The 13,247-nt window shown below is 44.1% G+C and overlaps 1 protein-coding gene across 2 annotated transcripts; it reads right to left on the reverse strand.

Moving 5' to 3' along the window:
• Window positions 1–10,727, reverse strand: LOC138814513 (mpv17-like protein). 2 transcript variants are annotated; one of them, XM_070003439.1, is made up of 4 exons: window positions 10,387–10,727; window positions 9,323–9,393; window positions 4,529–4,558; window positions 1–4,325 (listed from the first exon to the last, which is right to left on the reverse strand). In XM_070003439.1, exons 1-4 carry the CDS (start codon window positions 10,694–10,696, stop codon window positions 4,146–4,148), a joined length of 591 nt encoding a protein of 196 aa, XP_069859540.1. In that variant the 5' UTR covers window positions 10,697–10,727; the 3' UTR covers window positions 1–4,145. The 2 variants fall into 2 exon arrangements, with proteins under 2 accessions (XP_069859540.1, XP_069859541.1); XM_070003440.1 differs by lacking the exon at window positions 9,323–9,393.
• Window positions 10,728–13,247: the final 2,520 nt, after the last annotated feature.

Here is a 13,247-nt window from a genome sequence, read left to right on the forward strand (position 1 = left end):
TTGAAATTCCGGAGGTTTTAATGTAAAGAAAATAGAACAAATTTTGTACTCAAACCATTCAAAACCACAAGTCGCAATTTTTAATGAAGTACTAGAGATTGACTGTTTTCCTCTTGGAACCAGAACATTTGGTCCTTTTTCTCATTAAACTGCTTCTTATTCTGGCCCAAGCCGAATAACACACATCAGGTAATAATCAACTGTCATCTGTATGAATGAATCTCTGTCAATCATGGACTGGCTAGTGATTGAATACTCTATCACCCTACCGAACAAATTTTGAGAAAAATATGGATGTCTTCCAAAGAGACCCACAAACTTGGTTCATCAAAAATTTTAAACAGGGGGGAGGGGGGAGGCGGGGAAGGGAAGTGAAGGGTAAACAAAGGAGGAGGCTGCAATGCTTGGTAAGAAATGTATGCATTATCCTGCCCATGTAATTGTAGCCCCTCTGTACAGTATGTTCTCAAATAAAATAAAATACAATTAAAAAAAAAGAAAAAAAAGAAATGTACTCATTATCTTGCCCATGTAATTGTAACCCCTCCGTACAGTATTTTCACAATAAAAAATAAATAAAAATTAAAAAAAAATTTTTAAACATACACCAAACTGTCAAATGGCCTAATTCTCTCTCATCTCACCAACCATGATACAGATATGATACAGATATTTCCAAAAATGAAAATGGCTCATAAGGTGCAAGTTATACATGATTTTTTAATTGCATGTAAGCTGAGTAATCACACATATCTTCATCCCTTTATACTTTCAACATTCCCAATTTCCTGGCAGTTCATTGAAGATAAGAGTCTCACGAACTTTACTTTTTTTTTTTTTTTGGCCAGTTCTGGGGCTTGAATTCAGGGTCTGGGCATTGTTCCTGAGCTTCTCTGTGCTCAATGCTAGCACTCTACCATTTGAGCCACAGTGCCATTTCCAGTGTTTTCTGTTTGTGTGGTACTGAGGAATGGAACCCAGGGCTTCGTGCATTGCACATCTCAGGCCAGTGCTCTGCCACTGAGCTGCCCCTCAATATTTCCTGTCTTCTTGCTCTTTCCTCAAAACCCCTTTCTCATGTCAGTCACAGCCATTTTCTTCTTTATTATTATTTGTTGGTACTGTAGTTTGAACTCAGGGCCTTGTACTTGGTGGGCCGGCGCTCTACCACATGAGCCATATTTCCACCTCTAGATATAATTGTGTGTGTGTGTGTGTGCGCACGCACGCGCTGGTCATGGGTCATGAACTCAGGGCCGGGACACTATCCCTGAGCTTTTTATTTACTTATTTTTTTCTAGTTATGGGCTTTGAACTCAGGGCCTGGGCACTGTCCCTGAGCCTCTTTGTGCTCAAGGCTAGCATTCTACCGCTTGAACCACAGCACCACTTCTGTTTTTTGAGTGGTTAATTGGAAATAAATGTCTCCCTGGAACTTTTATGCCTTGACTGGCTTTGAACCATGATTCTCAAACCTCAGCCGCCTGAGTAGATAGGATTATAGGAATGAGCCTCCAGAGCCAGCTAAGCCTGAGCTTTTTTGCTCCAGGCTAGCACTCTACCACTTGAGCCACAGCTCCACTTCTGGCTCTTATGGTAGTTAACTGGAGATAGGAGTCTCAAGGACTTTCCTGCATTGGTTTGGCTTTGAACCGCAATCCTCAGATTTCAGCTTTCTGAGGAGCTAGGATACTAGGCATGAGCCACCAGCGCCTGGCTTCTTGTACTTTTTGATGACAAAAGTTGTCTTACATATTGTGAAATACTTTTCTGTATTACGTTAACTACTGTTAAACTAATGTAAATATCCAGTTGTTTTAGAATTCAATCATCAAGAAATTACTAATGTAAAATATTTTCATATCAATTACACTCACATAAATTATATACTTAGAAATTATACACTTATGACCTATGTACACAGTCATACAAATTACATGTGTAGAAAGTTAGGTATACATTTTTTTTTTTCTGATTTGGGGCTTGAACTCAGGGCTTTGGTGCTTCTCCCTGAGCTCTTTTGCTCAAGGCTAGCACTCTACCACTTTGAGCCACAGCACCACTTCTAGTTTTCTGGTGGTTCATTGGAGTTAACAGTCTCATGGACTTTCCTGCCCAGGTTGGCTTTGAACCATGATCCTCAGTTCTCAGCCTCCTGAGTAGCTAGGATGACAGGCGTGAGCCACCAACACCTGGCGTATGTATACATTCTTGATCATAAATATAAATTCTCAAACTAAGAATTTAGTACTTCATTACTTGAAGTTTGTGAAATTTGCCATTGGAACCAACAAGATTATGAAATAATTAACTTGTAGATAAAATTTGCTAAAACTTCTTGAGATATTCACATACAATTTATTATTTTGTTTAGAGACAAGTCTCAAAAATTTTGGCCAGGCTGGTCTGAAACTCATGGCTGAAGTGTTCCTCCTGCCTCAGGTTTCTGAGCAGCTGAGACTACAAGAATGTGCCACCACACCTGGTTATTCACATAATTTTTAATCCTGATGGGGTTGAGATTAGACAAAGTGAACAAATATGAAAGACTAGGTCAAGTGTCTCAAATCTACCTTAAAGAGTAAAAATTTATTTTTGAAGCCCCGAATTTTAGAGATGTAATATCAGAGATCAAGGGATGTAGCTCAATGGTAGAGCCTTGAATGAAAGAAAATAAATGAAAATACCAGATGATGCAGTGTGAAATTTAGAATAATTATGTTCCCTGATACAGAATAGATTAGAGTTCTTCCTGACAGAGGAAGAAATTTTTTTTACAACTTTCACTCACGATAGTTCATTAAGAAGCCAGATATTTCATATATTTAGGAAATATACTATATATATATATATATATCTGTAGTGTCATCAAATATGTTCAAAACTAGAAAATGTTAATTTAAAAGTACTATGCTAGACATAATAATATAAAAGCCAAAGATATCAATAAAATATTCTATAAAGAATATGTCTGTCTGACATGATTCCTTTTTTAGATGATAAAAATGTGCTTATAGAATTTAATATCAGCATAATCACAAATTACAGATCATTGGGGGAAAACATGATCATCAAGTATTTCATCTGAATTAAATAAAAATTTACTATCAGAACTATTTTTGGTATAAAAGGTGATCTGATTCAAAAGTGTATAGCAAACAACCTGAGTTTTTGTTTTTTGTTTTTTTTAGAATAGATCCTTTTTAAAAATCCCAGTGGCTCATGCCTGTCATCTTAGTGACTCAGAAGGCTGAAATCTGAAGATTAAGGTTCCAAGCCAGCCTGGGTAGGAAAGTCTGTGAGACTCTTATCTCAAAAAAAAAAAAAAAAAAGAAGAAGAAGAAGAAAAAAAAAGAAAGAAAGAAAGAAAGAGAAAGAAAGGGAGAAAGAGAAAGAAAGAAACAAAGGGAGAAAGAGAAAGAAAGAAAGAAAAAGAGACAGAGAGAGAAAGAAAGCTGGAAGTGGAGCTGTGGGCTCACGTGGTAGAGTGCTAGCCTTGAGAAAAAAATAATAATAATAAAAGCTCAGGGATATTATCCAGGAACTGAGTTCAAGCCCTGGGATTGGCACATCAAAATAAAATAATAATAATAATAATAATAATAAATAAAACGCTGGGCATATGAATTTTACTGGCATTAAAATATTCAAATAGAAATATTAATAATTCTTTTGTGTGTGGAGGGGGTCTGGTCGTGGGGCCTGAACTCTGGGCCTGGGTGCTGTCCCTCAGCTCTTCAGCTCAAGGCTAGCGCTCTACCACTTGAACCACAGCGCCACTTCTGGCTTTTTTTTTCTACTTATGTGGTGCTGAGGAATCGAACCCAGGGCCTCAGGCATGCAAGGCAAGCGCTCTACCACTGAGCCACCTTCCCAGCCCCAGAAACATTAATAATTCTGAAACGACCTTTTGCCACTGGTGATGAGTTTAGCCAAAATACTAGAGGAAGCATTAAAGAATGAAGACTCTCCGACTAGAATAGGGGAGAAGGTTCAGGTAAAAGTTAAAGGATGACTAATCATCTCCATCTTCAAAGTGCAGCACGTAACTGAGTGGCAAGTGTTTTCTGTGTGAAGCAGCCAGTGCATGGAGGCAGGGCCCTTGGCCATGGGGTGGGGCGTGGGGGGAGGCGCTGCCAGGCTTCTCATTTCTCAGGGGATCCTTCCTCTGTGGCGGCCTCCTTCTTATGGAGGAAGACGAACAGCGACTCCAAAGTGCCATCCCCGCTCTGCTGTGAAAAGCAAAGGAATGTGGCCCAGAAAAATCCACAGAGTCCAGTGTAGGCCGTCCGCCAGTGCACCGGGACAAGGCTGAAGTTGGTCAGCTGGAACACACAGGGAGAGTCTGTTAGCCTGCCAGAAGCCCAGGCCGTGAGCCAACAAGCCAGGGAGGTTTGGGGCTGATGGTTGTGGTTGATTTGGGTTTTAGGGTGTTTTTGCTTTTTGGTTTTTTTTTTTTTTTTTGCAATGTCTCACCATGCTGGGGGCTACATCTCCAGCCCCAGATTCTAAGTCATTTGAAACTTACCTGAACAAAAGGCCAGTACATGAGACCACTCTGGAAGAAAGAAAACCTTTTATTAGCACGCTTGCTAAGTCATTCAAAATAAGCACACCGTTCAGTCTATCAAAACAAAACAAAGCAAAAAAAAAAAAAAAAAGACAGGTTGTATTCCCAGGCAGTACTACATTTCCAACTAAGCTGATTAAATTAACTACTTAAAACCTCAAAGGTAAAGAGCTGGGAGAAAAGCAATTGGCCCAATATTGTGTGTGTGTGTGTGTGTGTGTGTGTGTGTGTGTGTGTGTGTGTGTGTTTGCGTGAGTGCACTGGTACAAGGACTTAAACTCAGGGCCTAGGCCCTGTCCCTTAGCTTTTTTGCTTAAAATTGGCACTTGAGCCACAGCTTCAGTTTTGGCTTCCAGTGTAAGTTAACTGGAGATAAGATTCCTGCTACGGTTAGCTTCAAGCCTCAATCCTTGGATCTTAGCCTCCTGAGTAGCTAGAATTACAGGTTTGAGCACATAGCACCTGGCCCAAGATACTTTTATTAGTTATATTCATAAGTGCAGAATGAAGTCAACTGGCACTAGTACCAATTCCTTCCAGAAAGTATCACATAGGAGGTTGGAGGTATGACTTAGTTGGTAGAGGGCTAGCCAAGGAGTGAAAATGTCAGGTCTTGGGCCTAAAAACAAAGAAAACAAAAGGAAAGGGAAGAAAAGAAAATGTATATATTTACATTGTAATTTTCCAGTAAGCATAAGCAAATGAGGCAGAAATATGTTTATAAAAACAGGATCAGCTGTACACAGTGGCTCATGCCTATAATCCTAGCTACTGAGGGGGCTGAAATATGAGGATCACGGTTCAAAGCCAACCTGGGAGCTGGGCACCAGTGGTTCACACCTGTCATCCTAGATACTCAGGAGGCTGAGATCTGAGGATCCTGGCTCAAAGCCAGCCCGGGCACGAAAGTCTGAGAGACTCTTATCTCCAATTAACCACCAGAAAACCAGAAGTGGCACAGTGGCTCCAGTGGTAGAGCACTTGCCTTGAGCTGAAGAACTCAGGAACAGTGCCCAGGCCCTGAGTTCAAGCCCCATGACTGACAACCCAAAATCAAAACAAAACGAAACAACAGCAACAAAAAAGATGCAAGATGGTTGCTAGGATATGGAAACTAGCCTGAAAGACTGGCCAAACGTGAGACACTTGAGTATGCTAAATCAACACAGTAAGGAATTATAACCCACCGATTAAAAAAAAAAAAAAAAGGAAATAAACATAAAAAGGAATGCAGAAGCAGTTTGGAGGAAGCATGTTCACAGTGGAATGCTGAGTGCCACCTGGTGTGTGTGGATGTGGCAGAGGTAGAAACTAACCCCTGCAACACCACGTCCAGCTACTGATTGAGATGATGGGGTCTTACATTTATCCCTGGCCTGGAACTGGCCTGGAACTACGATTCTCCTCTTCTCCAAGGATACTTGCCTCCACAGCAGTTAAGGTTATAGACATGAGCTACCACACCCTTGCTAGGAAGCAATATCATGATCGATTTTTTTTTTTTTTTTGGTCAGTCGTGGGGCTTGAACACTGGGCCTGGGCACTGTCCCTCAGCTCTTCAGCTCAAGGTGAGCGCTCTATCACTTGAGCCACAGCGCCACTTCTGGTTTTCTGGTGGTTGGCTTAGAACCGTGATCCTCAGATCTCAGCCTCCTGAGTAGCTAGGATTATAGACATGAGCCACCAGCACTTGGCTTATGTTTTTGTTGTTGTTAAGGCTGAGGAAATATTGCTGGTTAATAGGCAGTAAAGAAAAATGACAAGTACCAGCCATTTCTGAGGCTAGACTGGGCCTTAGGTCAGAGAGAAAAGGGACGAGATAAAACTGGTCCAGTGGGGAAAATGGGATATGGATGATATGTTAAAGTATTTTTGTAACATTTGAAATTGCAAACTCTAGTAACCTAGAGAAATGAGTCTGGGGAAGAAATATTCTTGTTCTTAGAAAATAGATACTTAAGTATCCAAGGGTAACAGATAATTCCCTATAAGCCAGCTCCCAAGTGGTTCAAGAAAATGTATGTTTGGATACATGGAGGGATGGATGATAGATGCTGGATAGATGCATGGATGATGGATTGCTGATAAACAGATGCTGAATAGATGGATGGATGGATAGATAAGTGGGTGGATGAATTGAAGGATGAAAGTATGGAGCAAGCAAATAATAAAGTCAATGGGGCTTTATCATGACAAAGCAAATGTTACCAAGTGGTGAATTTGCATCAGGGGACGTGAATGTTTGTCAAGTTTGATCTTTAAGTTCTGTAAGTTTGAAATTATTAGCTGTTCTTTAAATTCTCTAGTTTTATATCATTCCAAGTCATTTCTTAAAACTATAAAAGAGAAGAATAGGAGACATGTTTCTAAAAGATAACATGCAGTACAGCTGGCCAAAAGAGCCCAAAATTGCCAGCCATCTGTGCAGAAAATAAAACACAAATCACAAACCTCCCCCAAACCCGAGTGTGACGTAGACAGGAACAACAAATAAATGAGGCCCGTCCTTCCGAAGCTTTTTCAGAAGAATATGAAGCAGGCAGGGGCTGGTCCTCAACAACAATCACCATTACTCACTCTCACAAGACATGTTTCCAGATGCTTCTTTTAGACTCTAAACATTTGTATTCTTAGTTTCATTGATCAAGCTTGGCTAAAGACAGCCTAGTTTGGACCCAATTCTGCAGGATCTAAAGACCTCTAGCTCTTAACTCTCCTCTGTTTGGACATCTCTGAGAATAATCTAAGGGGTCTAAAAGACATTTCCCAAACTGTTGGCATCTTCCCTTCTTCTCAAATCAGCGCCCTTTCTTCTTGCTGAAGCCGGAAACCTGTGTCAAACATCCACACTTCTGACCTTTCATCAAGCTGTCTGTTCTACCTCCTAAATACTTCCAGATCCTTCCTGCGACCCCCCTGCTTCTTTGCTCTTGCCTTGTCTTTCCCTCCTTTTTTTTTTTTTTTTTTTTGTGGCACTGAGGCTAATATTTGAACTCAAGCTCTTGTGCTTGCTATGTAGATGCTCTACCACTTCAGCCATGCCTCCCATCCTCTTTGCTCCATGCCTCCAGTCCAGTCCTGCTTTTGGCCCAAGCTGTGAAGGAAACAAGAATCTATCTCAAAACAATAACCAGCAAAAAAAAAAGTCAGGCCTGGAGATGTAGCTTCCGAAACAAGAGCACCTCCCTAGCAAGTGTGAGGACCCAAGTTCAAACCCCCTAGCACCACCAGAAAATAAATATTGATTGTTCACTGAATGCTCACTGAATAAGTGAATAAACTATTCGTTGATCTGAAGTATATAAATTTGTCATGAGCAAACACAACAGCAGGTGACTTTCTTCATGCCTGGAATAACCAGAAGAAACATTATATTCTATAAACACCTTTGTGATTAATGTCTTAAGAAGGCTTTTGTTTTGTTTTGTTTTACATAAGGACTCAGGCAAATACACACCTGGGTATGAAGGTGAGACTGATTTCTGTAATTCCTGCTTTGTAAATAGCGTCTAAAACTTAGCCTCTAAAACTTACCAAACTGTGGTCAGTAAGAGTAAATAGGATATCATCAGAAATCATTATGAACACGGGGGGGGGGTGAGGGATGCAAATATATAATTTCTTTCTCATTCTTGAGGAGGTAGAGCCAATCCCCCCAAGCATCTCCTCATTCATTATGCAAAACCAAAACAATGGCTAGGAGCTTGGCTCAAGTGGTAGAACTCTTGCCTGGCATTCATGGGGCCCTGAGTTCAATCCCTAGTCCTTGAAAATATTCCAACTGGGCCCTGGACTGCATGCATGCAATTCCAGTTACTTAGGAGGCTGAGCCAGGAGGATCACTTGAGACCAGAAATTTGAGACCAGCATAATAAAAAAAAAGGCTGGGAATGTGGCTCAGTGGTAGAGTGCTTGCCTAACATGCATGAAGCCCTGGGTTCCATTCCTCAGTACCACATACACAGAAAAAGCCAGAAGTGGCATTGTGGCTTTAGTGGTAGAGTGCTAGCTTTGAGCAAAAGAAACTTAGGATAGCATCCAGGCCCTGAGTTCAAGCCCCAGGACTGGCAAAAAAAAAAAAAAATCTCTTGCTCAAAATTTGGAACTCTTGCTGGGTGCTGGTGGCTCACCCCTGTAATCCTAGCTACTCAGAAGGCTGAGAGCTGAGGATCATGGTTCAAAGCCAGCCCTGACAGGAAAGTCCATGAGACTCCAATAAACCATTCAAAAAACCGGAACTGATGCTGTGGCTCCAGTGGTAGAGTGCTTCGCCTTGCACTGAAGAGCTGAGGCACAGCACTCAGGCCCAGAGTTCAAGCCCCACCACCGACAAAAAAAAATTGGGACTCTTGAGCCAACCAAACTCTTGAGCCCTAACTTAAGAGCAGTTTCACTGAAAATGTACATACTGTTAAAAGATACTCAAATATGTATGGATTATGTTTTTTCAAGAGCCTGTCTTAGCGGGGCACTGGTGGTTCACACCTGTCATCCTAACTACTCAGGAGGCTATGGTCTTAGGATGGAAGTTTGAAGTCAGCTGGAGCAGAGATGTCCCCATGAAACTGTTATCTCTAACCACTCAAAAACTGGAAAGTTGGGGTGGGAAGGCAGCTTAGTGGTAGAGTGCTTGCCTTGCATGCATAAAGCCCTGGGTTTGAATCCTCAGCACAAAGAGGATGGGGCCCAGGCTGAGTTCAAACCCTGCAACTACCACCACCACCACCAACAACAAAAAGCAGCCCATCTTACCTTATATGTATTCCAGAATTTCTGTCTCAGGTCCAAAAATATGTCATCTTTTCCCTGGAGAAAACTCATACCTGTTCGCAAAACACACAGAATTGTAAAAGATGCTTCCAGGAGGGCACTGATGGCTCAGGCCTGTAATCCTAGCTACTTAAGAGAATGAGGCTGAGATCTGAGGGTCGAGATTCCAAGCCAGGGGGGGCAGGCAAATCCAAGAGATAATCTTGTCTCCAATTAAGGGGGGAGGGGGGAGAGCTTGTGGCTCCAACTGGTGGAACACCCACCAGCTGTTGGGGTAAAAGGCTGAAAGGAGAACGCAAAGCAAGCTGTCCATTCTAAAACTGGGGACATCACAAAAGAATGTAGTAAATCTTAAATTACAATAGCAGGTGATGGAATTACAGCCAAACAAACAAACAAACAAACAAAACACATTAAAGCAGAATGGCCAGGCGCTGGTATCTCATGCATGTAAATCCCAGCTACTCAGGAGTCTGAGATCGAAGGATCAAGGTCTAAAGCCAGCTGGGGCAGAAAAGTCCAGAAGACTCTGATCGCCAAGTAACTAGCAAAAAGCTGGAAGTGGAGCTGTGGCTCAAGTGGTAGCATGTCAGCTTTAGGGTCTGAGGGTGGGGGAGCCAAGTTAAGAATGTGAGACCCTAAATTCAAGACCCAACACACACACACACACACACACACACACACACACACACACACACACACACACACACACACACACACACACACACCTAGACCCAGCCTTGAACTGGTGACAAACCCAGCCTCTCAGCTCCGACTCTAGCATGCTGGAACTCTAGCTCCCCAATCCCGGAGCTCCACCAACAGTGTGTCCCCCACCCCCAATTTTCCTTCCCTCCCTCCCCTCCCCCAGGCTCTGGCCACCTCCCCCCCCCCCCAGTACCCGGCCTTCTAACAGCTCCCAGCTCCAGCCTGAGCCCGAACCCCAAGCATCCACCCCGGCTCCCCATCCCCTGGAATCCTCCCCCACTCCCGGCCCCCCAACCCCGGGCCTCGGGGTCCCGTGGTCTCCGTGGGGAGCCCCTCACCCGCGTAGAAGGCCGAGAGGGCGATGGGCCCCCCCACCGTCTGGTCGCACAGCACCTTGGCCAGCACGGCGCGCGGCGCGCGGCCCGGCAGCGCGCGCTCCAGCAGCCGCAGCCACGCGTAGTTGAAGTGGCCGTGGAAGGTGACGGCCAGGGTGGCCACGCTGCGCGTCTGCCGCCAGTCGGCGGGGCCTCCGCGGAGCTGCTGCTGCGCCGCGTCGCCCGCCGAGAAGAGCCCGGCGTACAGTAGCACGTTGGTGGGCCACGGGTAGCGCCGGGCCGCGTGCTGCAGCGCCCGCCACCAGCTCGCCATGCCCGCCTGCCCGCGCCGCCGCCACCGACACCTACACCTCTTCCCTCACGGTCCCCACCTGCACCTGTCTGCTGCCCGGCGATTGGGCGCCGCCCCCACCGCGCACACCCAATCCGGTGCCCGCTGCCTGCCTCAGGGGGCGGAGTCCTGGCCTGGCCCCGCCCAGGGCTCAGGGACACAGGGCAGACAGGAGGTGGGTTCGGCCTGTGATGGGCAGAGGGGCTGGCAGGATTCGGAACTTCGCGTGAGTGTGCCTGGCGTTTGAGGGGGGTTTTGGTTTTGGGGGTGCGGGGTTGGAGAGATTGAGGATGTTTCTTAATAGGCATGCTTAAAAAAAATGCCCTGGCCTGGGAAGGTGGCTCAGTGGTAGAGTGCTTGCCTAGCATGCATGAAGCCCTGGGTTCCATTCCTCAGCACCACATACACAGAAAAAGCCAGGCGTGGCGCTGTGGCTCCAGGGTAGAGGGCTAGCCTTCAGCAAAAGAAGCTCAGGGACAGTGCCCAGGCCCTGAGTTCAAGCCCCAGGACTGGCAAAATAAATAAATAAAAATGCCCTTTGAATTGTGCATCATAGAACAGTGGGGTTTGTGGCTTGTGATTTCTCTGTGTGGAAGAAAAGATGTAGCGAGACCCAGTTATCCAAAGGGCGATGTGTTTTAAACACTTGTGTGTGAAGCATTGGTGCTTTCAGTTTATACAGCGTCCTGGGGCATTATGTCATTTCGCTGGCAAATGTCAAAAGTCAAAATCGGAGGCATTCAGTGAATGCGGCACTGTGTCTGCCCACGGCCTTCACTCCTCAGACTACCACCCTTAGTGGCCAGGGCCTCCCACCAGCTGAGCTGAGTTCCCAGAGAAGCTCCTAGAAGCTCAGGTCAGTAGGCCTTATACCACAAATGGAATTTTTGAGCCTATGGAATTTTTATCCCTGATTTTTAATTAAAAGAGTGTGTGTGTGTGTGTGTGTGTGTGTGTGTGTGTGTGTGTGTGTGTGTGTGTGTGTGTATGCGTATGCGTGCATGCATGTGTCCCAGTACTGAAGCTTGAACTCAGGGCCTGGTTGCTATCCCTTACTTTTGTCATTCAAGGCTAGTGTCCTACCACTTGAGCCATAGCTCTACTTCCAGCTTTTTAGTGATTTAATGGAGAAAAGAGTCTCTCAGACTTTGCTGCCCAGTCTGGCCTCAAACCCAACTCCTCAGATCTCAGTCACCCAAGTAGCTAGGATTATAAATATGAACCACAGGTACCTGGCAATGTTTAAATTTTTAACTTTAATTTTAAAGTAGTTCCAGACTTTAAAAAAAGTAGCCAAAACAGATAGAACAAAAAATGACAAAAAACATACAAATGGTTCACATATACTCTTCATCTAACCTTCCCCAAATATTGACCTCTTACATAACATGAAAATACTGATGTAATACAGTTACCCAACCTTCAGACTGATCTTAGTCAAATGACTTCCAGAAAGTCCTTTGCTCCTGCCTGACAGCGAGTCCTGGTGCATCTTGTATGGTCCTGGATTGATTTTCACATTGCTTATTTTATTTTTATTTTGCCAGTTCTGGGGCTTGAACTCAGGGCCTGGGTGCTGTCCCTGAGCTTCTTTAGCTCAAGGGTAGCACTCTGCTACTTGAGCCATAGCGCCACTTCTGGCTTTTTCTGCACAGGTGGTACTAAGGAATCAAACCCAGGGCTTCATGCATGCTAGGCAAGCACTCTACCACTGAGCCACATTCCCAGCCCACATTACTTAAGTCTTAATCACATCTTTAATTCTCCATTGTGGGGCATAGAACCAGTTCTTCTGCATGCCATCCCTCAATGTATTATCCCATTATTGAGAGCTAAATTGTGTGTCCCCCAAATTCCCAACCCCCAGATATGTTTGCAGTTCAAGGGAAGACTCTCAAAGAGGTGATCAAGGACAGTAGGTGTGACTCAAGTGTCAGAACACCACCCAGCCATGTTGACACTGGCACACACACATACGATTGCTTTAAAATGAGGTCAGTAGGGTAGGCAGTTTGTCTGGTGTCCTTACAAGCTCTTAGGCAAAGACATCCATTTATGCAGAGGAAAGGCTGTCTGGAAGGAAAGGAAAGCTATTCAGAGTGAAACCAACCTTGGTCTTGAACTCAAACTCTAGCACTGTGAAAAGGTAACTTCTATTGTTTTTTGCCCCAATCTGTTGTGTTTTATCACGGGAGACTTCTCTACTCCATTCTTGGCAATCTTGCAGTTTCTTTGACCTTTGTCTACCTATTGATTCATTGGTTTCTACTCTGCTCTGTTCCCGAGTAAATCTGTCAGACTTTTCCAACGAGATGCAGTTCTAGCTCACCTGCCCGTCACCTTCTTTGCTTATATCCCTTTTGTGTGGTTTTCTGGTTGTGGCTTTAACATATTACCCCCCAAAAATGGGATGGCTTTATACAAATCTGTTGTCATGTGTATGTATGAGTGTGTGTATCTGTGTCACCTGTAAAAGTCTGTCATTGAAGTCTATATTCCACAAATAAACAAAAATGTGGTATTTAGCTTTTTG

The sequence above is a fragment of the Dipodomys merriami genome, unplaced genomic scaffold (assembly GCF_024711535.1).
Source record: "Dipodomys merriami isolate MVZ:Mamm:240054 unplaced genomic scaffold, mDipMer1.0.p SCAF_60, whole genome shotgun sequence".
NCBI classification, from domain to species: Eukaryota; Metazoa; Chordata; class Mammalia; order Rodentia; family Heteromyidae; genus Dipodomys; species Dipodomys merriami.